This window comes from Phodopus roborovskii, unplaced genomic scaffold, assembly GCF_943737965.1.
Source record: "Phodopus roborovskii unplaced genomic scaffold, PHOROB, whole genome shotgun sequence".
Taxonomy (NCBI): Eukaryota; Metazoa; Chordata; class Mammalia; order Rodentia; family Cricetidae; genus Phodopus; species Phodopus roborovskii.
The window spans coordinates 71,958,922-71,980,382 of record NW_026126418.1 but is presented as its reverse complement, the minus strand read 5'-3'; the positions used below and the strand labels follow the sequence as shown (position 1 = coordinate 71,980,382).

General features: G+C 46.9%; 2 protein-coding genes across 7 annotated transcripts in view; one reads left to right on the top strand and one right to left on the bottom strand.

Annotated features, from left to right (window-relative positions):
- Usp20 (ubiquitin specific peptidase 20) overlaps positions 1-9,691 on the bottom strand; it is a 31,808-nt gene extending 22,117 nt beyond the window's left edge. For 3 of the 6 annotated variants that reach the window (XM_051185101.1, XM_051185107.1, XM_051185102.1), the window contains exon 1: positions 608-687. In XM_051185101.1, the coding sequence (XP_051041058.1) occupies positions 608-672 (65 nt within the window). In that variant the 5' untranslated portion in view covers positions 673-687. Of the gene's footprint in view, positions 1-607; positions 688-2,303; positions 2,381-2,602; positions 2,622-8,313; positions 8,337-9,544 lie in introns of those variants that run through there. The other 3 variants (XM_051185103.1, XM_051185105.1, XM_051185106.1) reach the window with 3 other exon arrangements.
- A 128-nt stretch (positions 9,692-9,819) lies between these two features.
- On the top strand, positions 9,820-19,908 carry CUNH9orf78 (chromosome unknown C9orf78 homolog). The gene is made up of 9 exons (XM_051185122.1): positions 9,820-10,145; positions 10,462-10,521; positions 12,162-12,213; positions 13,110-13,180; positions 15,336-15,413; positions 16,604-16,801; positions 18,686-18,822; positions 18,909-19,007; positions 19,411-19,908. The coding sequence occupies exons 1-9, from the start codon at positions 10,063-10,065 to the stop codon at positions 19,500-19,502; spliced, it is 870 nt and encodes a 289-aa protein (XP_051041079.1). The 5' UTR covers positions 9,820-10,062; the 3' UTR covers positions 19,503-19,908.
- Positions 19,909-21,461: the final 1,553 nt, after the last annotated feature.

Sequence of the window (21,461 nt, the reverse complement as noted above, 5' to 3'; positions counted from 1 at the left end):
CAAGAAGACACAGCAGGTCAGCAGCAGCCACTGTTGACGATACCACAGGGGACAAGAGGTTACTGGCATGGCTAGTTGCAATCCCAGCTCTATTTCATACCAGCTGATAACCCAGCAAGCTGCTTCACCTCCCTCTCCTAATGTGAGGAGAGAGCAGATGTCTCACTGACTTGGTATGAAGGTCCACATAGTTAAATTAAAGGGTGTCAGAATGCTTGACAGACAACAGCATTCTGGACAATGCTGGCTGGCTATGAGGCTTAGGCTCACTGGTGGGGAGACAATGGAGTCATGATAGTCCCTCAGGACTGTACACCACCCTGTCCAGACCCATAGGAGGTGTTGGTGATATAGGAAGAGGTCAAATTCATGTCTGTGATCTGCTTCACCAAGTGGGCAGGCGGAGCAATAACTGGCTTTCAAAATTGCCTTCTCTGACCAGACAGGGCCGTCTTCTAAGGAGCCCAAGGGAGGCTGAGTGCCCTGAAGACACAGTCTCAGTAGAGAAGCTCAAGTATAGGTCACATATCAAAGGCAACACAAGTGGCACTGCCTTCAGGAACATCCGAGGACAAGGAGAGTGGCTGAGAACTGGCAGAAGACTCACCCAGGAAGCAGGATGGACGAGGTGGCCAAAGTGTCAATAGCAGTGATCTGGATGACAGATGTCATGGGGTAGAAAAGTTAGCTCTGCTGCTGTAGTGACATACTCACAGGAAAAGCAAATCCAGGTGCTCTAAAGGTACTAGTGCAGAGAAGCTGGGTCCTTCCATGTGAGACAGACAGCCCTCCTGACATTCTATAAACCATTTCTCTTTAAACCAGAAAAAGGAGGAAATCTTCCTGGTAGAGCAATGCTTTCCTGTCGTGGGGGTGCACTCTGACCATCCAGGTGACAGTCTGGTCACATGGCAGATATGCTACACTAGGCAGGCAGAGGGAGGGCACACAGGATATCCTGGCATGTTTTTTTTTTTTTTTTTTTTTTTTTGCAAAATCCTGGGACTTTTTTTTTAAGGATTAATTTAAAAGGGCACTCCAGGTCTATAATCCCAACACTAGGAAAGTAGCAAGGCAATCACAAGGTAAAAGCTGGGACTAGAGAGATGGCTCAGGAGTTAAGAGCACTGGCTGATCTTCCTGAAGACCGGTTTGGTTTGGTTTCCAGAACTCATGTGGTGGGTGGCTCCTAACCATCTGGAACTCCAGTTCCAGAGATCAGAAACACCCTTTTCTACTGCAGGTACCAAGCACACAGACACACACAAAATAAAATAACTAAAAAAAAAAAAATATTCAATGCCACCCTTTGCTACACAGAAACTTGGAGGCTAGTCTGGGGTATATGAGACCTAGCCTTTAAAAAATAAAAATAAAAACAGCCAGGTGGGAGTGGCACATGCCATTAGTCCCAGCACTTGGGAAGCAGAGGCAGGCGGATCTCTGTGAGATCAAGACTAGCTTGGTCTACATAGTGTACATAGTGAGTTCCAGGCCAGCCCAGGCTACATTGTTAGACCCTGTCTCAAGAGAGAGAGAGAGAGAGAGAGAGAGAGAGAGAGAGAGAGAGAGAGAGAGAGAGATTCAAATCAGCCACAGGTGGAGCCTAGAGTGCCCTCTTCAACATCCAGGGCTATACCCCACCTGCACCTATGATCAGCTGGGCAGAACATGAGATACTATGCTGACGGTGCCAGCTGTCACTAGGCTGAACAGAGTCCTGTACCAGCACAATAAAAGCCCTCTATTGTCTCAGAAGCTGTGATGGCCCCCAGTAACACAGACCAGGAGATAGTTCCTTCTTGACTCATGTTTCACCAATGGCCATCCCAAAGCAATGGCTGAAAGGTGCTTGACAGGTTTCAGACCTTGCTCACTTGTGAGTGCTCTCTCTCTCTCTTTCTCACATTTGTTAATTTAGTGTGTGTGTGTGTGTGTAACAGTGTTTGTGGAGGTCAGAGGACAACTATAGGAGTCAGTTCTCTCCTTGCACTAAATGGGTCCCCAGAGTTGGAACTTAGGTTGGCAGGCTTTGGATGAAAGTACCTTGACCTGTAGAGCCATCTTGCTGGCCCTTGCCCTCTAACTTTAAAAAAGCAACACTCCCACTTTCCTTTTATCCTGAGCATCCTGGAACCATTGTGGCTTCACTACCCTTTTGCCTCAAATGGCAAATGCCCAGCACAAGAGCCATATATTATCAGCAAAAGTGACCTGTGAATATAATCCCATGGCCTTCTAGGAGAGCCAGCTCCCCCATCGCTATTTGAGAGGCACACCATAGAGGAGGAGGTAGGACCTACCTGAGTCAATGGCACATGCAGAAGGAGGTCAGCGTGTACATTCTGTTGACAGTGACGGCTGTTGAGGTGGGCTGCACCTGAGGGTAAACAAAACATTTCGTACAGGATCTACTTTAAAATTACTCTCACACTGTCTGGAGGAGGTCACAAACAGTGGGCTGTCTGGGGCTTCCACAGGCTTTGTATTCCTCATGGACAGGGATATCCTGCTTCCAGGATGAGTACAGAACTGGCAGACAGGACCCTCTGGATAAGAAGGCCTGGCCCCTCCATGCATGCCACCGAGTCCCTCAGATCACCTTTCTAGCCTTTCCAAAGCCCCACGCTGCTCTGACCCTCCAAGTCTTCTGTCACTGGGGGCTTCAACACCACTAGGTTGATCAGGGTTGCCGCTGCCCCTGCTTCCTAGGTGGGCCAAAAATCTCCCAGATGTGGGCAGTTCAAAGAGGGAGGGGCAGTTAGAAGGTATTTTTAAAATGGCCACATGACAACAACAGGGTTCAAAGTTCTAAATTCCAAACCTTACTTGAAGCCAGATTTTGTTGGTCTGCTCAGAAGTCAAGTGCCTGCTGGCACTGGCCCAGTGCTATTTTGGGCAGAGGTGGGGTTTTAGTGTCTCTGTAACATGTGCCAGCATTCCAGAGGGATGTGCTGAGGAAGGAGGAGACTGGTTATGATCTTGGTGCCCAGAACAGAATGACAATGACAGGCCTCTGCCCCAGGGCCTTAAGTGCTAGGACTGCAGATAGGCACCCACACACCCAGGGTCAGACCTACTTTTAATTCACAAGACCAAGTGGAGTCCAGTTCCTGCAACTTGAGAGAAGAAAAAGCCCCATGGCTAACAAGCCTCAGAATCATCACTATCCCCCTTCCTCACAGGAAGTGACAGGCGGCATGTCACTAGTTTGTCCATGACCAACCACCTGGCTGGTTTGATGGCAGTCAGCTTTGCAAACAGTCTACTGGTCCACACAGACCTCACTTTAAATCAGATGCAATCTTTCCAAATGAGCAGACATAAATAGCCTGGGCTTTATGGGTCACATCAAGATTTCTTAGTTCAAGGACCCTACAAGGCAACCCTGGTCTACTGTATCAGTTGCCAGCACCTGTTGCATGTTGCCGTGGTATTTGCTTCTGGGGCATGGGCATGCCATCCACAGCTGTACACAAGGCAGTTTAAATAAGAGAGTAACCCCACCTGTGATGGTATATAACCTATCACCTCAGCACTCAGGCTGCTGAGGCAAGAGAATTTTGAGTTCCAGATTTGCCCTAGCTGTAGAGAAGGGCCTTTTCTAAAAAAAAACAAAAACAAAAAAACACCCAACCAAGAGGGCTGGGGTCATGGCACAGTTGGCTCAGTGCTTGCCTGACATGTATAAAGCTCTGGGTTTGAGTCCCAGCACTGTGTAAACTAGGCATAGTGGCACATCCCTTTAATCCCAGAACTTGGGAGGCAGAGGCAGGTGGATCTCTTCAAGTTCAAGGCCAGCCTGGTTTACATAGCAAGTTCCACACCAGCCAAGGACACACAGTGAGACCCTGTTTCAAAAATTAATTAATTAGTTAGTTAATTAATTAATTAAAACACAAGAAAAAGAGGGAAAGGAGCTGGAGATATGAGTCAGCTGTTAAGAACACTTGCTGCTTTTTCAGAGGACCTGAGTTCAGTTTCCAACACTCACAATGTCAGCTCACAGCCACCTATCACTCCAGCTCCAGGGGAATACCATACCTACTTCTCCAAGAGTGTCCATACCAGACATGTGCAAACATGCATATGTACATGCATGCACAGAAATGAATAAATAAATAAATGCTGAGAGATGTCATTCTGTAAATATGTTTCTCTTATTAGTTAATGAATAAAGTACTGTTGGCCAATAGGAAAGCAAGATAGGCGGAACTAGGAGAAAAGGAGGTTTTAGGGAGAGGGAGGATTCAACATGTAGAACCCAAGAGAACAGAGGTCTCGACCCTTTCTCTGGTAAGATAAGACCACATGGAAATACTTAGATTAATAGAAATGGGTTAATATTTAAGATAGAGCTAGCCAATAAGTAGTGCTAGTAACAGGTCAACAGCATTATATCTAATACAGAGTCTCTGTGAGTTATTTGGGGCTGGCATGGCCGTAGGATCAGGTCGTAACAAATAAATAAATAAATAAATAAATAAATGCAGGTATTGTGGTATATGCCTTTAATTTTGGGGGGGAGGGCAAAGGCAGGTGAAATCTCTGAGCTTGAGTCCAGTTTGGTCTACAGAAATGAATTCTAGTCAGTCAGAAAACATAATGAGAGCCTGTCTCCAAACAAACAAACAAAAAACTAATAAAAATAAACCTTTTAAAAACACATTAATGTCCACACTCAAGGAGGCAGAGGCAGGTGACTCTATGTTGACCTTGGGCCAGCCTGGTCTACAGAGTGAGAGTGAGTTCCATGACAGCCAGGGCCACACAGGGAAGAAGCCCTGTCTCAAAACAAACAAACAAATTCTTAGGAAAAGGGGAAGAGAAACTGAGGAAGGGAAGAGTGGTCCTCTCTTCTTTAAATTAAGGGGGACTCACTGAACAATTGGCAAGCTAGCATATGGACTAAACATTAGATAATAATAATTTTTAAGAATTTACCTGGGGGTGGGGGTGAGGGTGCACATGTGTACTTGTATGTGTGGAAGTCAGTGGCCAACCTTGGATGTCACTTCTTTGGAGCTGGCCACCTTGTTTCTTGAGACAGGATCTCTCACAGAATATAAATTCATGAATTAAGCTGGACTGGCTGGCCTGTGAGCCCCAAAGTTCTCCCAGTCTTTACCTCCAGTACCAGGGTAACTGACACATACCACATACCCATGAACTCTGATGACTCAATTCAGGTCCACATGCTTGCTAGGCAAGCATTATACTGACTGAGCATCTCCCATCACTGATGACACAGCTAACAACTGTCCCACCTACTCCCAAAATTCCTACATTGATCTCCTAAGCACCATCATCCTGTTATGCATGTGTATTTGGAGTAAGGACTTTGGAGAAATAATTAAGTAAAAATCAGGTCTCTATAGTGGCCCGGTGGGACTTATGCTTCTGAGATTCAAGCACAAAGAAGCAATGGAGGCTGCCACACAGCAAGGCCACAAGAGTACAATGAGAGGGTGCTGTCTGAAGCCTAAAACCACCTTCATCCTGGGCTCCAATCTCTAGAACTTGAGACCATTTTTGTTGCTTAAACAGCCCCATCTGTTGCCTTGGAGACTGGTTATTGAAAAGGTTTTGCAGGAGACAATCATTCTCTGGCTATGCACAATGGCACCCTTCCTTACTCTCTGATGACTGCTTGACCCATCTGCTTATTTTCCCATGAATCAGCAACAGTGACATTAGGAAATGCAGATATGGAAAATAAAGGGGGGGGGCAATAATCGGTGAAGGTGGAATGAGGGCTCATTTCACTCAAGCTACCCTCTCTGGCAGCTTCATTTCCAACAGAAGAGCAAAGCCTGAGGCCACACAGTGAGGAAGGGACACAGCTGGAAGGCAGCAGGTCAGGTGTGCCAGTAAAGGCTGAAAGGGAAAGGGAAGATCCATTAAAGTACAGGGTGCTGGGTACAGGCTCACTGAAGAGCAGCTGGGCCCAGCGACTGCTCTCAGGGTCTCACTAGACCACACACCCCCATGTCTTGGGGCTGGAGAGTAAGGATGAGAGCAAAAAGCCCACCTTTCCTGCCCTGTGAGACCTGAGTGAGACCTCAGGTTCAGAACAAACAGGGACAGGCTCTTGCACCTTCCCAGGGAGGTAGCAATGGGAGAAGCCCCACCCTCAGGGACCCAATGGGGGCGGGGCCTAAGAGAAGCAGCGCGGCTGCGCACTCACTCTAAAGGCCTGGCAGCTTCTCATGCCCGTTACTCATCACTTTCCCCAGAGCTTCTGGTAATACTCTTCCGACGCCCAAGGAGTCACTGGTCCTTTGGGATCCGAAGGTGGCACTGCCGAGCCTCCGCCCACACAGGTTCCCACAACTACCACTCACAGATCTTCTCACTAGCCAACCAGACTCCCTTCCCTGCTGACGCGTCACACCCCCTGCTGACACGTGAACCTCCCTTTTCTCATTGCCCCTAATTCCACACACTGCCCACCTCCCTACCCCAGTCTTACTTCCCAAGTCCCCCATCCCTTTGACTCTTCACATACATAGAGCCCTGTGGCATCCATCCCCACCCCCTGCCTAGACTAGCCCAGCTTCTCACACCTCCAGGTCTCCCCACCCATCAAGGACCCTACCTTAGGAGCTCTGCTAACAGCTGCAATCCTGGAGGACCCTCACAACTGCTCAGGGAGGCCAGGATGCAACCCATCCATTACCAGAGGTGGGGAAAGTGAGCCTCGAGTACAGGAGTAACTTGACTGAGCCACAAAGCTCTGGAGCTCCAGAGCCATGACCAAACTCAGGGGTCCTGCCCTGCAGCCAATGCTCTAAATGAACTGTGGCTTCCAACATTCCAAATGTGCCAGCCGGCAGGGCACAGGGACAATTTTCACCTCAAAACACTAGCCACAACTACACAGCAAAGCTGTTTTGTTTTTCTAAAGAAAAAGAAAAGACTATGTCAGCCTGGGAAAGCCCCAAACCCATGCCCTTTCCTTTTCATTGACCCCTAAAGGTCGCGTGCAGAGGGTGGCTCAGGCCCTGTTCTGCACTTCTTGAAGCTGTGTGGAGCAGTGGATTGCTCCCTGGTGGATGGCTCAGGAGAGGCTTGGAAAGAAGACTTCCATTGGAGCTAGGGGGTAGCTTGGCTAGCCTGGAACTCACTCAGTGGACCAAGCTGGCCTCAGACTCAGAGATCTGCCTGCCTCTGCCTCCCAAATGGAGGGATTTAAAGGAATTCACCACTATACCTCCTCCCCCACTTTTTAAAATGACCTCTTAATGTTAAGATAGTTAAATGTGGCCCAGACTCAGGCCAGCTAGCCTCAAATTCTCTATGTAGTTGAATATGACCCTGAACTTCTGACCCTACCAAGGGTTGGGACTACAGGCATGAAACAGTATACCATGTTTATCTGATGCTGAAGGTTGGACCCAGGGTACATCATATGCACATTAGGCAATCACTCTACCAACTGAGCCACATACCCAGTCCTTCAAACAAGTCCCCCCTCTTTCCTTTCTTCCCTCTTTTTTTTTTTTTTAAGATGGGGTTTCTCTGTGTATCCCTGGCTGTCCTGGAACTTGCTCTGTAGATCAGGCTGGCCTCGAATTCAGAGCTCTGCCTGCCTCTGCCCCCTGATCACTGGAACCAAAGGCATGCACCTCCACTACCCAGCTCAAACAAGCATTTCTTGAATGCTTACTATGGCAGGGACCATCAAGCTACAGGTATCCATGTAGCTCCACAGAGAAAAGAACACCATTTTCAACTTCCAAGCCAAACTAAAACTGGAGACTCATCTTTGAACTAGATGAGGAAAGCCCCTCACTTCCTTGGAGGATCCCTCTCAGAAGCAGTCTCACTTTCAGAGGGGCAAGTCTCTCCATCCAGGCACGGAGGTCAATTTCTGGCTGCCACATTCTAATCAGCACTTGGGTTAAACAAGAATCAACTCCATCTGCCACAGCCCAGGGAGTGGATGTCACCTGGCATTCTGGCTTCAAGGAAGAGGGTGGCTTTGTATCAGATGTCCCTCTCTGTCTTCAAATGAAGACTGTCTGAAAATGCTCCTGACCATCAGATTCTTTCCTTAACGGTATCAGGATGGCCCAGTACCCTAGGAGCATGGTTAGGCAGGGAAATTAAGAACCACCTCTGGGGCTGGAGAGATTGCTCAGGAGTTAAGAACACTAGCTGGTATTCCAGAGGTCCTGAGTTTAATTCCCAGCAACCACATCGTGGCTCACAACCATCTGTAAGGAAATAAGGTGCTTTCTTCTGACCTGCAGGGATACATGCAGCCAGAACACTGTGTACATAATAAAAAAATCTAAAAAACAAAACTACCCCTGAGCCTGTGAGAGTTGTACATCCAAGTCCATGGGTTTATGCAGCAGTTCCCAAGGAGTCTCTTTTTCAGCCAACAGAGACATGGCGTCCAGTGAGTGCCATACACATCTAACGATGGTAGAAACAGTCTTGGGGGGGGGACAGTGTCAAGACTTTGATACTTAATGTCATTTTCATCAATGCTAAAAGGCTGTTTCAAGACATCCCAGTCTTCTTTGTCCTAGTTTAAGGACAACCTCAAAGAAAATTGTTCTGGAGAAAAGCCAAAGCACAGCAGACATGCCTCCCTGCTTTAGAATAGTCTTCCAGAAAAGTCTCCACCAGCCCCTCCCCCAGCCCATGAGCTGGAACGCCAGCTGCAATGGTAGCAGCAAAGACCCATAGAGGCCCGCTGTCCCTGATGCAAACCCCCGCAGCTGAGAAAACTATGCCCCCACACCAGCTCCACTTCCTAGCTGTGTAAACTGGAAGCACAGGCTACTTCTCTAAGCCTCAACCTTCCCTAACTTCCTCAGTTGGAAGACAGACCCAACTGCATCTACTTCGTGGAATTAGACCGGAGACTTCTAAGAGAGAATGCTTAGCCCAGTGCCTGACACAATTAAGTAAGAAGTGCTTTGCTCCAGAGGAAACTAGTAATTAAGGAGTCCCTAAAAGTCCCATGTGAGCCATTACGCATGCACTTATCCATCTCCTAAATGTTTATGGATACCTTTGAAAGCTAACTACTTTCGCAACATCTTGGCGGTGGAAGGTGTATAGGGCAGAGAGAAGTCTTCCAGGCCAAAGGAGACACCCCGAGCTCTCAAAGGGCAGTCCCCGGCCTCATACCCTTAGAGTGGCCTCTGAACGTCAGTGGCACCCCTCTTAGGGACCAGTAGCTGCAAGCCAGCCTGGAACGGGGAGTTGGCACTGGGACTGATATTCACCCCCTCCAAGGCGCTCAGCTTTGGTCCGTGAGAAATAAATTTGCACATCTGAGGCCCAGAGCCCGAGTGGATTCGCGCTGGCCTTCCGAGCGACGTGCGGCCTGCTCAGGAGAAGCCAGAGCCGTGGGGACTTGGGGCGGACACAGGAGCCAGTCGATGGAAGAGTGGGCAGCGGGGACCTCTCCCTAGGTCGCGGCTGACCCGCAAAGCCAGGCCTCCCCTGTTCTCAGCGGCGGCGCGATCGTCCGTGCTCTAGCGGCCCAGCCCACAGCACCAGGCATCAGCCGTCCGGAACTCACCTGCCGTCGCAACCGCGCCGCCTGTCAGTCAAGCGCGCCCACCGCGACGCCGCGCAGAGTCTTGTGGCTCTGCCTGCCGCGCCCCGCCTCCTCACCTTAAGCTATCCAATCGAGAGAGCCTATGCCAAGAATGGGGTGGGGTTACATGTCGCTGCCTACTAGGGGGCGGGACCGTGCGTTCCGAGGGCGTGGCCGTGCGAGTGTTGAGTGCCCATGCATGCTGGGAGTAGGGGGAGTGGCCGTGCTTCTGGGGCGTGGCCACGTGTTTCGAAGACCGCTTGCTGGTAGAAAGCATGGTCACATTGCTGGGGCGTGGCCGAGGGTGTGGCCACGAGGTTGTACCTGCACTTGCTTTTCGGAGTTGGGAGCTGGTGGCTATGCTGCTGGGGTGCGGCCTGGCAAGTCGGAGGCGGGTCTGTATGCACCCGGCGCTCTGACGACATTTCTGCGCACCGGAAGAGAAAGAGGTTCCCCGTACTACGCGTCTGGTAACGCCGCTCCGAAGGTCTGGCGCTGCTATGCGGATCACCGGGAAGACTTTCCGCCGGCGGCGGGCTGACTCGGAGTCGGAGGAAGATGAGCAGGAATCAGAGGAGGTTCGGTACGTGTTTGGCAGGGCTTTCACGGGCCAGAGAGAGAGAGACGGACTTGGGACTGGCTGCGGCCAGCACCGCACTGACACCATTGACCGGGAGCCAGGGTTGTTGTCTTTCAGAGGCTTCTGGTGATAAGGCCACATTTCTCCGGCCCCGAAGCTCGGAAAGGTGCTCTGGGGTCTCATGGGTCTGACTACCGGTGATCCACAGTGCCAGGGACTCGGCCGAGGGACACGGATGTCCCCGGAACTGAGTTGAGCTTTGAGTTCCGCAGAGGATCTCTCAGCCTGTGCATTGCTTTTTATTCATTTCCCCCCCCAGGTTAAAACTTGAAGAAACCCGAGAGGTGCAGAACTTAAGGAAGAGGCCAAACGGGGTGAGGTGGGTACCACGGGGGTGGGGGCGGCGTCATTGATGACACAAACACTTCCGTGCTAGGGTCTCAGTTACAAATCTCTCCTTTGACATAGCTCTTTCTCTAGACTGGTAGAAGAGGGAACCAACTTTTTTACAAATGTTTAACCGCCACATGCCCTGAGCCTGGTGGTCTCAGAGTCTGATCCAAGTCACTAATTGCTTTGCTTGTTTGTTTTTCGAGACAGGGTCTCTCTGTATTGCTTTTAGCCTGTCCTGGAACTCATTCTGTAGACCTGTTATTAATTGGAATTTTTTTTGAAGATTTTATTTAATATGCGTCACCAACACCAGGTTACTAATTGGAGTTTTGTTTTGTTTTGTTTTGTTTTGTTTTGGTTTGGTTTTTCAAGACAGGGTTTCTCTGTGGCTTTGGAGGCTGTCGTGGAACTAGCTTTTGTAGGAGGCTGGTCTCCAACTCACAGAGATCCGTCTGTCTCCCCATTGCTGGGATTAAAGGTGTGTGCCACCACTGCCTGGCCATGTTTTTTGTTTTGTTTTGTTTTCAAGATTTTATTACTTACACAGTATTTTGCCTGCATGTGTGCTTGCATACCAGAAGAGGGCACCAGATCTCATTGCAGATTGTTATGAGCCACCCTGTGGTTGCTGGGAATTGAACTCAGGACCTGTGGGAGAGCCATCTCTCCAGCCCTAATTGAGTTTTAATTGCAGGGATGAATTGTGAATGACAATGTGTTGACAGATAAGAGTTTGGAAAACTTAGAGAAGTATAATCAAGAAATAAATGATAGCCTGGGGTGATGGTTGGTGCGTGCTTCTAATACTAACCTGGGAGTTTGAGGGCTATATAGCAAGACCCTATATTTAAAAACTTTGTGGGAGCCTGGCAGTGGTCTCAGATACCTTTAATCCCAGCACTCTGGGAGGCAGAGGCAGGTGGATTTCTGTGAGTTTGAGTCCAGCCTGATCTACAGAGGAGTTCCAGGATGGGCTCCAAAGCAATACAGAGAAACCCTGTCTCAAAAAACCAAATTATACTGGGATTTCCAGACTGAAATCCAGGCTATGCAGGAACATGCACTAGCTACTCCACTTACCTTTTATCTTCCCACTCACAGGGTGCTGAGCATGAGCACTATGTTCTTTCCTACCTACCCTCAGGCATGCCCTTCCATCAGTGCTCCAGCCTGCAAACCTGATTGTCCCAGATTGCTTCCTATTGCTATAACCATGACAAAAAAAAAAACACTTGCAGAGGAAAGGTTTATTTGGTGTACATGTTCTGATTATATTCAGTTATTGGAGGAAGTCATGGCAGGAACCTGGAGGCAGGAACTCAAGCAGAGACCATGGAGGAACACTCCTTACTGGCTTGTTTCCAGGGTTTACATTTAGCTGCCTTATACAACACAGGACTACATACCAGGGGAAGGAATCCTGCACACAGTGGCCATCCCACACCAATCACTAATAAGAAAATGCTCCACAGGCTTGCCTACAGGCCAGCTTGATAGAGGTATTTCCTCAATTGAAGTTTCCTCTTCCCAGATGGCTCTCGTTTGTTTCAGTTGATGAAAGAAATTAGCCGGCACATTAATTTCCTTCTTGTCTCTCTGTCATTTGTTTTCTTGTCTTTTGCTCAGTGCTGCTGCCCTGCTGGTGGGAGAGAAGGTTCAAGAAGAGACTACCTTGGTGGTGAGTGTGGCCTCCTCTCTGGGGCTGCTCTTCTGTGAGTGTGTCTTTTTCCTAATGTATAACCATAGTGCCAGGGAGATGGCTAGTCAGAGTGCTTCCTGTGCAAGCACAAGGGTCCATCCAAGTTTGGACTTCTGACACCTACATGAAAAGCTGAGCATGGTGGCACATACCTATAATCTGAGCACTGCGGATAAGCAAGCTGAGATACCATCTCTCAAAGTATAAGTGAAAGGGTTGGAGGAATGGCTCTGTGGGTAAAGTGCTGAAGTTCTTGCTGCTCAAGTATGGGGACCTGAGTTAGGCCCCTAGTAGCCACACAAAAGCTGTACGTGATGGCATCCATCTATAATCCTAGCAGGGTATGGAGTAGAGACAGTTGGAGCCCTGGAGCTGACTGGCCAGCCAGTCTACCCAAATCAGTAAGTTTTCTGTCTGAGATATTCAAAGTGGAAAGTGATTGAGACAGCTGCCTAACTTTGGGCTCTTGCCTCCACAACCACACATTCATACACACAAACATATATATACACTGTCCACACACAAAACTAACACAAGTGGTCACATACACATAAAAAATAAGAAAAGCCGGTGGTGATGGCACATACCTTTAATCTCAGCACTTAGGAGGCAGAGCAGATAGATAGATTTATGAGTTTGAGACGACCTGGTATACAGAGCAAGTTCTAGGACAGCCAGGGTTGTCCTGTTTTGGAAAAAAAAAAAAAAACAAGAAAGAAAAAGAAGATTGAGAATGATTGAGGACACACAACATTGACCTCTGACCTTATGGGTATGCACACATATGTGTACGTGCACCTGCATACTCACAGATGATCACAATAACTCTGACGCTATTATTCTATATGCTTCCTCTAATCGGTGTGCTTTTGCAGGATGACCCTTTCCAAATGACGACAGGTGGTATGGTGGACATGAAGAAGCTGAAGGAGAGGGGTAAAGATAAGTAAGTGGGGGAAACTGGGAGCAAACGCACTGTGGCCTGGGCCTTAGCTGGCAGGAACAGCAAAGGCTGCTGGGACTCCCCGCAGAGCTTGCAATCTCTATGCTGTGCCAGATGTATGCTAATTAGAAACAGTACCAGTGGAGGGCTTGGAGCCAAGAGAGAAGAATCCATTTGTAAAGGGTCTTGTTCATTATTTCAAATATGGGGAAGCTTTATATAAAAACCTAGTTACACCGGGTGTTGGTGGCACATACCTTTAATCCCAGACTCGGGAGGTAGAGGTAGGTGATCACTGTGACTTCCAGGCCAGCTTGGTCTACAGAGCTAGTTCCAGGACAGGCTCCAAAGCAATACAGAGAAACCCTGTCTCAAAAAAACAAAACCAAAAAACAACCCAAAAAAACCCTAGTTACAAAAATTACCAGAGTTCAGCTCCAGCAGGGTTCTAAGCCACAGGACAGAGGTGTGACAACAAAATGAAGAGTATGACCACTGATTGCCTTTCCAAATAGATGGCCCTGAATACCTCAAGCTGTTTTTATTTATACAAGTTCTAATGCATTCAAGCATGAGCAGTTTCAATAAATTTCCCTTTAATCTTTTCCAAGAATCATTAACATTTACCCATTTTAGTTTCTTTTATTCTTCCCCACTCCCTTGATGTCCTTAACCTTTACTCCCATATCATTAATTTTTATATTGCAAGCCAAATGATTATATCTAGCCAGGCACATCTTATTCGTACTGTGCTCTAACCAGCAGCAAACATGCAGTTACAAAAAAAGGAAATTTCAGCCTGGCAGTGGTGGTGAACGCCTTTAGTCCCAGCATTCAGGAGGCAGAGATAGGTAGATCTTTGAGTTCCAGGACAGGCTTAAAGCTACAGAGAAACCCTGTCTCAAAAAACAAAAAAGGAGAGATTCAAGCCCTATGATTAGCCCTTAACTGTATGATGCCTTTTTATTTTTATAATATATGATGCCATATCTAGGATACTATTTTCAAGTGTGAGTCCATTTCTAGATAATGTGTATGTCATTTTTATGTAGATAACAGTTGTAATCCCATTCTTTACAAAAAAATATCTAACCATTCATGTCCTGGCACCAGAGTGCTGTCTAACCTTTCATGTCCTTTATCTTTTCCTTATATGTTCCTGTAAGTTTTAATGTTATCGTAAATTCTGTGGAATATAGTTCTCTTTTGTAGGATAGTTATGTAAGCAAGAATCATTAACCTTAGTGAGTTTTTCCTGCTTACTCAGAATGACGGCAAAGGTATCCAGGGATAACAGGAGGAACTGTTTTCTGTGAATGGCTGCAGAGAGGCTTAATTTCCTTGTAGAGATTTTTAGAAAAATTATCATCTTTTATTCCTAGTAAACTCAGCTACAATCACAATTGACAAAGCAAAACTAAGAATTACCATAAGAATAAGCATGGCAAAAGTTAGAGAGGCCTGAATCTCATGAGTTCTCTAGTATCAGCCTGTGGGTCTGCAAGCATTGCTTCCACAGGTCCTTGCCAGGGGGATGGGATTCTCTAAAGGCCCATGCCATAAGGGGCCCCGTTTGCAAAATATTTATGCACCATTCCCAGGGTGATAGCATGGCTTCCACCAAAAAATAATGCACTGAAAACCCCAACACTTAGGAAACAGAAGCAGATTGAGAGTTCAAGGACAGCCTGGACTGCATGAGACCTTCTCTGAAAGAAAAAAAAAAAAAAAAGGAAATATATTTAAGGAACTAGGAAGATGGCATAGTGGAGGGCCTGAGTTGAGATCCCTGACACATAAAATCCAAGTGTGGCAGCATGTGTCTGTAACCCTGCATTAGGGAATGCAGACAGTGAATCCTGGGGACTTGGTGGCCAACCTATCTAGACAAAATCATGAGCTCTGGGCTAGTAAGAGCCATGTCAAAAGACAAAGGGGAGGAGCCATAAAGGGAGCACCGTAGCACAACCCTGGGTCACACATGCATAAACAAGATTTTCCTAGTATAAATTAAAAAGCAAAAGCAAAAGAAAGCATGCACTCATTCCCCGTAGTCTAAAAGCTGCTGTTGGTGTTTGCATATGTGTCTAGGGTTTCTTCTCCTGAGCTATCTGGTGTAACTTGACCTCAATGAATGTGACCTTCTCCCTACTTGCAGGGTCAGTGAAGAGGAGGACCTGCACCTGGGGACATCCTTTTCTGCAGAAACTAACCGGAGGGATGAGGATGCAGACATGTAGGTACCAGTGTGTCTCAGTGTCTGTAAGCACTGGACTTGGACCCCTGCCAGACAGTTAGAAATGTCTAGTCACAGCATTCTCTTTTTTTTTTTTTTTTTTTTTTTTTTTTGCTGTGCTCTCCCAACTTCTCAGGCTTGAAATCTTTGAAAGCCTCTTAAAAGTCCTTTCAAAGGGTGGGTCTTTGCCTTTATATTTCCATCCCTCCCTCCCTCCTTCCACTCTCCTTTCTTACTTCTCTGGTGGGACAGATGCTAGCTACAGAATATCCTCTGCCCTTGCAGTTTTTTGACTAGTGATGTTTCCTAAAAACACAAGGACTATCATGGACTTGCCACTTTTCCACCAAGGCCTTTAAAGCATGGTTCCAGAGTATCCCTTCCTTGAGCCCTACATACTTAGGAATTCTTTCTCACTTTTTTCCTTTATCTTGATAAATCCGAGTTCACTCCACTGGGTTGGGGTAAGGGTGGAGAAAACAGAAACATAATGCCACCTCTGTCTTCAAAGAGAATTGAATATGTTCACATCTGGAGATCAGTTGTTGTAGTTTCTAGTACACATTGATGTTTTGAGTTTAAATTTTCAAAACTGGAATGAATTCAAGTCAGGTATGGTGGCACACACCTGCAATTCTAACACCCAGGATGCTGAGGCAGGAGGATTTAAATTTTGAGACCATCTAGGTCATACAGTGTGAGACTATGTCAAAAACAACCTCCAAGTATTTTTATTTTTCTTACTTTCTCCATGAACTGATAATTTCCTCATTGAAGACAAATGTGTTGACACACAAATTTAATCCCAACACTTGAGAAATAGATGCAGGCAGATCTCTGAATTCAAGGCCAGCCTGGTCTATATAAAGAGTTCAAGGCTAGCCAGGACTTCATAATGAGAACATGACTTCAAATATTTTTCCTCATATTGATAGGTGACATGGCTCAATGGTTAAAGACATCTGCCACCATCCTTTTGACTGTGTTCAATCTCCAGAACCCACAGGGTGGGAGGAGAAAATCAACTCCCACAAATTGTCCTCTGACTTCCATGTGCTGTGGTGCACATGCTCTCTCTCACACATACATATATACATAATATAAAATGTAAAAAGTTCATCATTGAAAATGCTAACTAGCAGATGCCTATTGTGGCTTTCCAGCCCCCTGATCCTGTGATCCCTTTTTAGGATGAAATACATTGAGACAGAGCTAAAGAAGAGGAAGGGGATTGTGGAACAAGAGGAACAGAAGGCCAAGCCTAAGAATGCTGAGGATTGCCTCTATGAACTACCAGAAAACATCCGTGTCTCCTCTGCTAAGAAGACGGAGGAGATGCTGTCCAACCAGATGCTGAGTGGCATCCCCGAGGTGGACCTGGGTATAGAGTATGTTTCACAACTCTAGCTGTGCCCTGTACTTAGGAAAAGCCAGCAACGTTCCAGTTAGCAGTTACACAGACAAGCCACAGAGCACTTGCCTAGCATTCCTAAGAGTTACGGGAAGCTAGAAAGATGGCTCAGCTAGTAAAGTACTTGTCATTGTAAGCATGAGAACTTCAATTTGATCCCCAGAAAAGCCAGCTATAGTGTGGCACACTGAGCAGGTAGAGACTGGAGAACTGTTGGGGCTCATTGCCCAGCTAGCCTAGCCTACCTACTGAGTTCCAGGCCAATGAAAGACTGTGCTTCAAACAAAGCATGTGCCTCCTAATGGACTATATCTGAGGTTTTTCTCTGGCCTTCCCACACGTGCATGTGCACACATTCATACAGACACACACAAGCTCACAAAAGTGTTAAGAGTGGGTTTTCCCGCCAGCCTGGTCCCACAGCCATGCCAGCCCCAAATAACACACAGAGACACTGTATTGGATATAAAGCTGTTGGCCAGGTACTAGCATTTCTTATTGGCTAGCTCTGTCTTATATAATAACTCATTTCTATTAATCTAAGAATTTCCACGGGGTCTATCTTACTGGAGAGAGGATCCAGACCTCTGTTCTCTCAAGTCCTACATGTTGAATCTCCTCCCTACTACTTCCCAAATCCACCTTGTCTCCTAGTCCTGCCTATCTTGCTTTTCTATTGGCCAACAGTGCTTTATTCATTAACCAATAAGAGAAACATATGTACAGAATGACATCTCCCATCACAAAAGTTGTGGAGATCCTTCTCAGTCTTCTTGGAAACCTACACACAAGTTCTCTGAGGGCAAGTTGTCTCCAGAGGTTTCTTCTTACATCTGGTCCCAGTGGCTAAAGAGACTTAGGGGCCCCTGACCTCTAGAAGTAAAATTGTCTCCTTAGCCACTGCTTTTTATTTATTTTCATCAAGGGCTGTAAAAAATGTTGTTCCATACTTCCTCCATGAGCCTTCTTTCACCTGCAGGGAAACAAAGCTCCATTGTGTAGAGTGAAGTACTAGGAGACTTGTCTTTCTTTCTGGCCTAGCAAGCTTTGAACCTTAGGCAGCCCACTTCATTTTCATAGGGCATGATTTCTTGTGTGTTTGCACATGTGCATTTCTGGGGATTTGAACCAGGACCTCATACATGCTAGGTAAGTGCTCTGCCACTGAGCTGCATGCCCAGCCTAAAACTTCTTTTTTGGTTTCTTGTTTGAAACAGGGTTTCTCTGTGTAGCCCTGGCTGCCCTGAATCTCACAGTAGATCAGGTTGGTCTAGAACTCACAGATCCTCCTGCCCTTGCCTCCAAGTGCTGTGGTTAAAGGTGTGTGCTAGCTACCACTGCTAGGTTCCAAGAATTCCTCTTTATCAAAGAAGGAACACATCTTTTCTCTGGTGGCTCTGAGTTTTCCATACTAATGTGATCACAGGGTCAGACCAGGCAGGGTGGCACACACTGGTATCTGAGCCCTGGGGAGACTGAGGCAAGAGGAAATGGATATTGAATTCCAGGCCAACTGGGGCTTCATAGAAATCTTGTCTTAAAAACAGAAAGGAGCCATGTGTTTGTGGCTCACACCTTTAATACTAGCACTCAGTAGGCAGAGGCAAGTGGATCTCTGTTTGTTCAAGGCCAGCCTGGTCTACAGAATAAGTTCCAGGATAGCCAGAGCTACATAGGGTTACCCTGTCTTGAAAAACAAAAACAAAAAGGAAAGAAGGAAAGGCATGAAGTGGCCTGGTATGCTGTAGAGCCCTGTGCTCTGGGATAGAAGCTTCTTGTGCAGTAAGAGTGGCCAGCCTCACTAGCTAGTTCCCAAAGTGTTATGGCCTCATATAAGGTGTGGCTCTTTCTCTTTCCATAGTGCTAAAATTAAAAATATCATTTCCACGGAGGATGCCAAGGCCCGGCTGCTGGCAGAGCAGCAGAACAAGAAGAAGGATAGTGAGACATCATTTGTGCCCACCAACATGGCTGTGAACTATGTACAGCACAACCGCTGTGAGTGCCCTGCATGCCCCCATGCCCCATGAGTCCCCCAGGGCCCCATCTCCTGCCTCATAGTTCCTTATTCTTTCTCTGTTCAGTTTATCACGAGGAGCTCAATGCACCCATCCGAAGAAACAAAGAAGAGCCCAAAGCCCGGCCCTTGCGAGTGGGTGACACAGAGAAGCCGGAGCCTGAACGTGAGTACAGTCCTGGGTGGTACGTAAGTGGCCTGTGAAGACAGTCATGCTGGCAGGGCAATGCTCAAGCCCTAGGGGACCAGGGCATCCAACCTAGACTCCTACTAAGGACCATGGTAAAGGACCTTCCCCTTTACAAGCTGTGGTTCCTCTTTGGTAAAGAGAGGTGTAGAGGTAGCCCATTGGTTGCTCTGGGGCCTCCCAAGCTGTCCAGCTCGTAGAGACTGAGTTTAAGGGAAAAGCAAAAACACCAGTAAGTAAGAGCCATATAGCAAGACCCACCCAAGCTCTCCACTGGCCTCAGTGCTGGGGCTGCTGTCGTGGATGACTCCAACTAGGTCCTCACCTTGGAACAGTAATTTCTGCTGATCCCACCGTGACAGGTAACCTCTGTTCTCCTCAGGGTCCCCTCCCAACCGCAAACGTCCTGCAAATGAGAAGGCCACAGATGACTACCACTACGAGAAGTTCAAGAAGATGAACAGGCGCTACTGAGACAGCAGTAGGGGCTGGCTAGCACGCATACACCCAGTGAGAAGTTTAAGAAGATAAGTGGATAGCACATGTACACACATGCTCACACAAGTCCCAGTGCAAACAGTGCCCTGCATAGAACCTGCTTGTTAGCTCTTGGGGTTCCCCATCAGACGGCGCTTTTGCTTACCTGCTAGATTTCTATTCTGGTTTTGGGTTGGAGACTGTGCCTCCCTGTGTATTCCTTGAACACTGTCTTCATTCCTTCTGGGATTTTAGAGGCCCCCGCCATACCTGACTGGCAGTTTCAAGCACTAATTTTGTAACTTTCAAAACAAGACAATGCATCTATGTCTTTATTGTTTCCTACCTGGGACAAACTAGACAAACTATTCTCAAAAGTGTTATTAAATTGTTTTAAGATTTATTTATGTATATGTATATCTAAGTACCATGTGTGTGTATACAGTGCCTATAGAGGCCAGAGGAGGGTGTTAGTTATTTTGGAACTGTAGTTACCCATAGTTGTGGGCTACCACATTCATGCTAGGAATCTAACCCAGGTCCTCTGGAAGAGCAGCCTGTGCTCTTAACTGCTGAGCCATCTCTCCAGTCTGTTTACATTGTGTTTTGGGATTGTATACACAGCCATAGTTTCCTTCACTATTTGAAATGGGGTTGAGAAATATATCTGTCCTTGCTGGGTGTGGTGGCCCATGCCTTTAATCCCAGCAGTCAGGAGTTTGAGATCTGCCTGATCTACATAGTGAGTTTCAGGACACAGACAGAAAAGGTGGGTGTGGGGGGTACATCTGACCTGGTCTAGAGTGCCCAGTTTACAACAGAAAAATGAAGGAGGGTTCAGATATGCAGGCATTCCCTGACTCTTACAGAGCTACAAAGTTCTTTTGATTAAGAAGGAAAAGCAGAGGCAGGCGAATCTCTTAAGTTCCAGGACAGCCAGAGTTACTCAGAGACACCCCGTCTCAAAAAACAAAAACAAAAAAAGAAACAAAAAAAAAAAAAAAAAAAAAAGGGGAAAGGAAAAGGAAAAGGAAGGCATTGTGGCATGGCACAAGCCTCTTATTCCCAAAGCAAAGGCAGAAGATCTCTGAGTTCTGGGCCATCTAGGGCTACATAATGGGGCAGATGAGTAAAGAAAAGGACATAAAAAGTTGTATGTCTTATCTCTTCTAGAACTTAATTATTAAATACAAACTGGGCCCAGCTTTCCTGTTTGCCTTCTGTTTTCTTCTGTTATGGGGCACCCACCATAGAAGACTGCTCAAACACAGGTTTAAGCCAATGACAGTCTTTATCAGCCAGCTGGCAACCACACTAGGTGTTCAGGATCTCAGGGTAGCCCTGAGCCTTTTCTCAGGATGAACTTTGTTTGTTTGTTTTTTGAGGCACAGTTTTTCTGTGTAGCTTTATAGACCAGGCTGGCCTCAAACTCAGATCTGCCTCCCAAGCATTGGTATGTGCCACCACTGCCTGGCTCACGGTGAACTTCTAAACACAAAAACCATGTCCCAGGTTCACATATTTAAGTTAACAAGAACAGTTAGCCAGAAGCAGAACTACAGAAGCCCAAAAAAGCAAAGTTAGTACATTTTGAGACTTTCCCAGAACTATGAAATTTGATTGTTAGGTCTTTTCATTTTGGCAGGTGGTACTGTCTATGTGCTGAGTTTTATGACCTGAATGGCCCTTCCATCAGGGAGTCAGTGATGCTAAAGACTGGGGGCCTGTTACACTTCCATTAACAGGCAGGATTTCCAGATCGCAGAGGTTGGATATATGTCAGAATAACACATGGGAGCATTGGACATCCAGTAACCAAAATAAAAAAGGGCCTGGATGTAGGGCCCATATGGTAGAGTGTTTGGCTGTCAGTCCTGGGTCCAGGTCCTGTTAGCACAATAAATAGCTTGGTATTCATTCTCCATGAAGAGTTCAAGGACAGCCCGTGTTTAAAAA

Bases quoted from the DNA above. Each gene is read 5' to 3' on its own strand.
- CUNH9orf78 (XM_051185122.1), top strand. From the start codon at position 10,063: ATGCGGATCACCGGGAAGACTTTCCGCCGGCGGCGGGCTGACTCGGAG. The intron at 16,802-18,685 runs GTATGTTTCACA...CTCTTTCCATAG, and splicing joins GAGGTGGACCTGGGTATAGA to TGCTAAAATTAAAAATATCA. The intron at 18,823-18,908 runs GTGAGTGCCCTG...TTCTCTGTTCAG, and splicing joins CTATGTACAGCACAACCGCT to TTTATCACGAGGAGCTCAAT.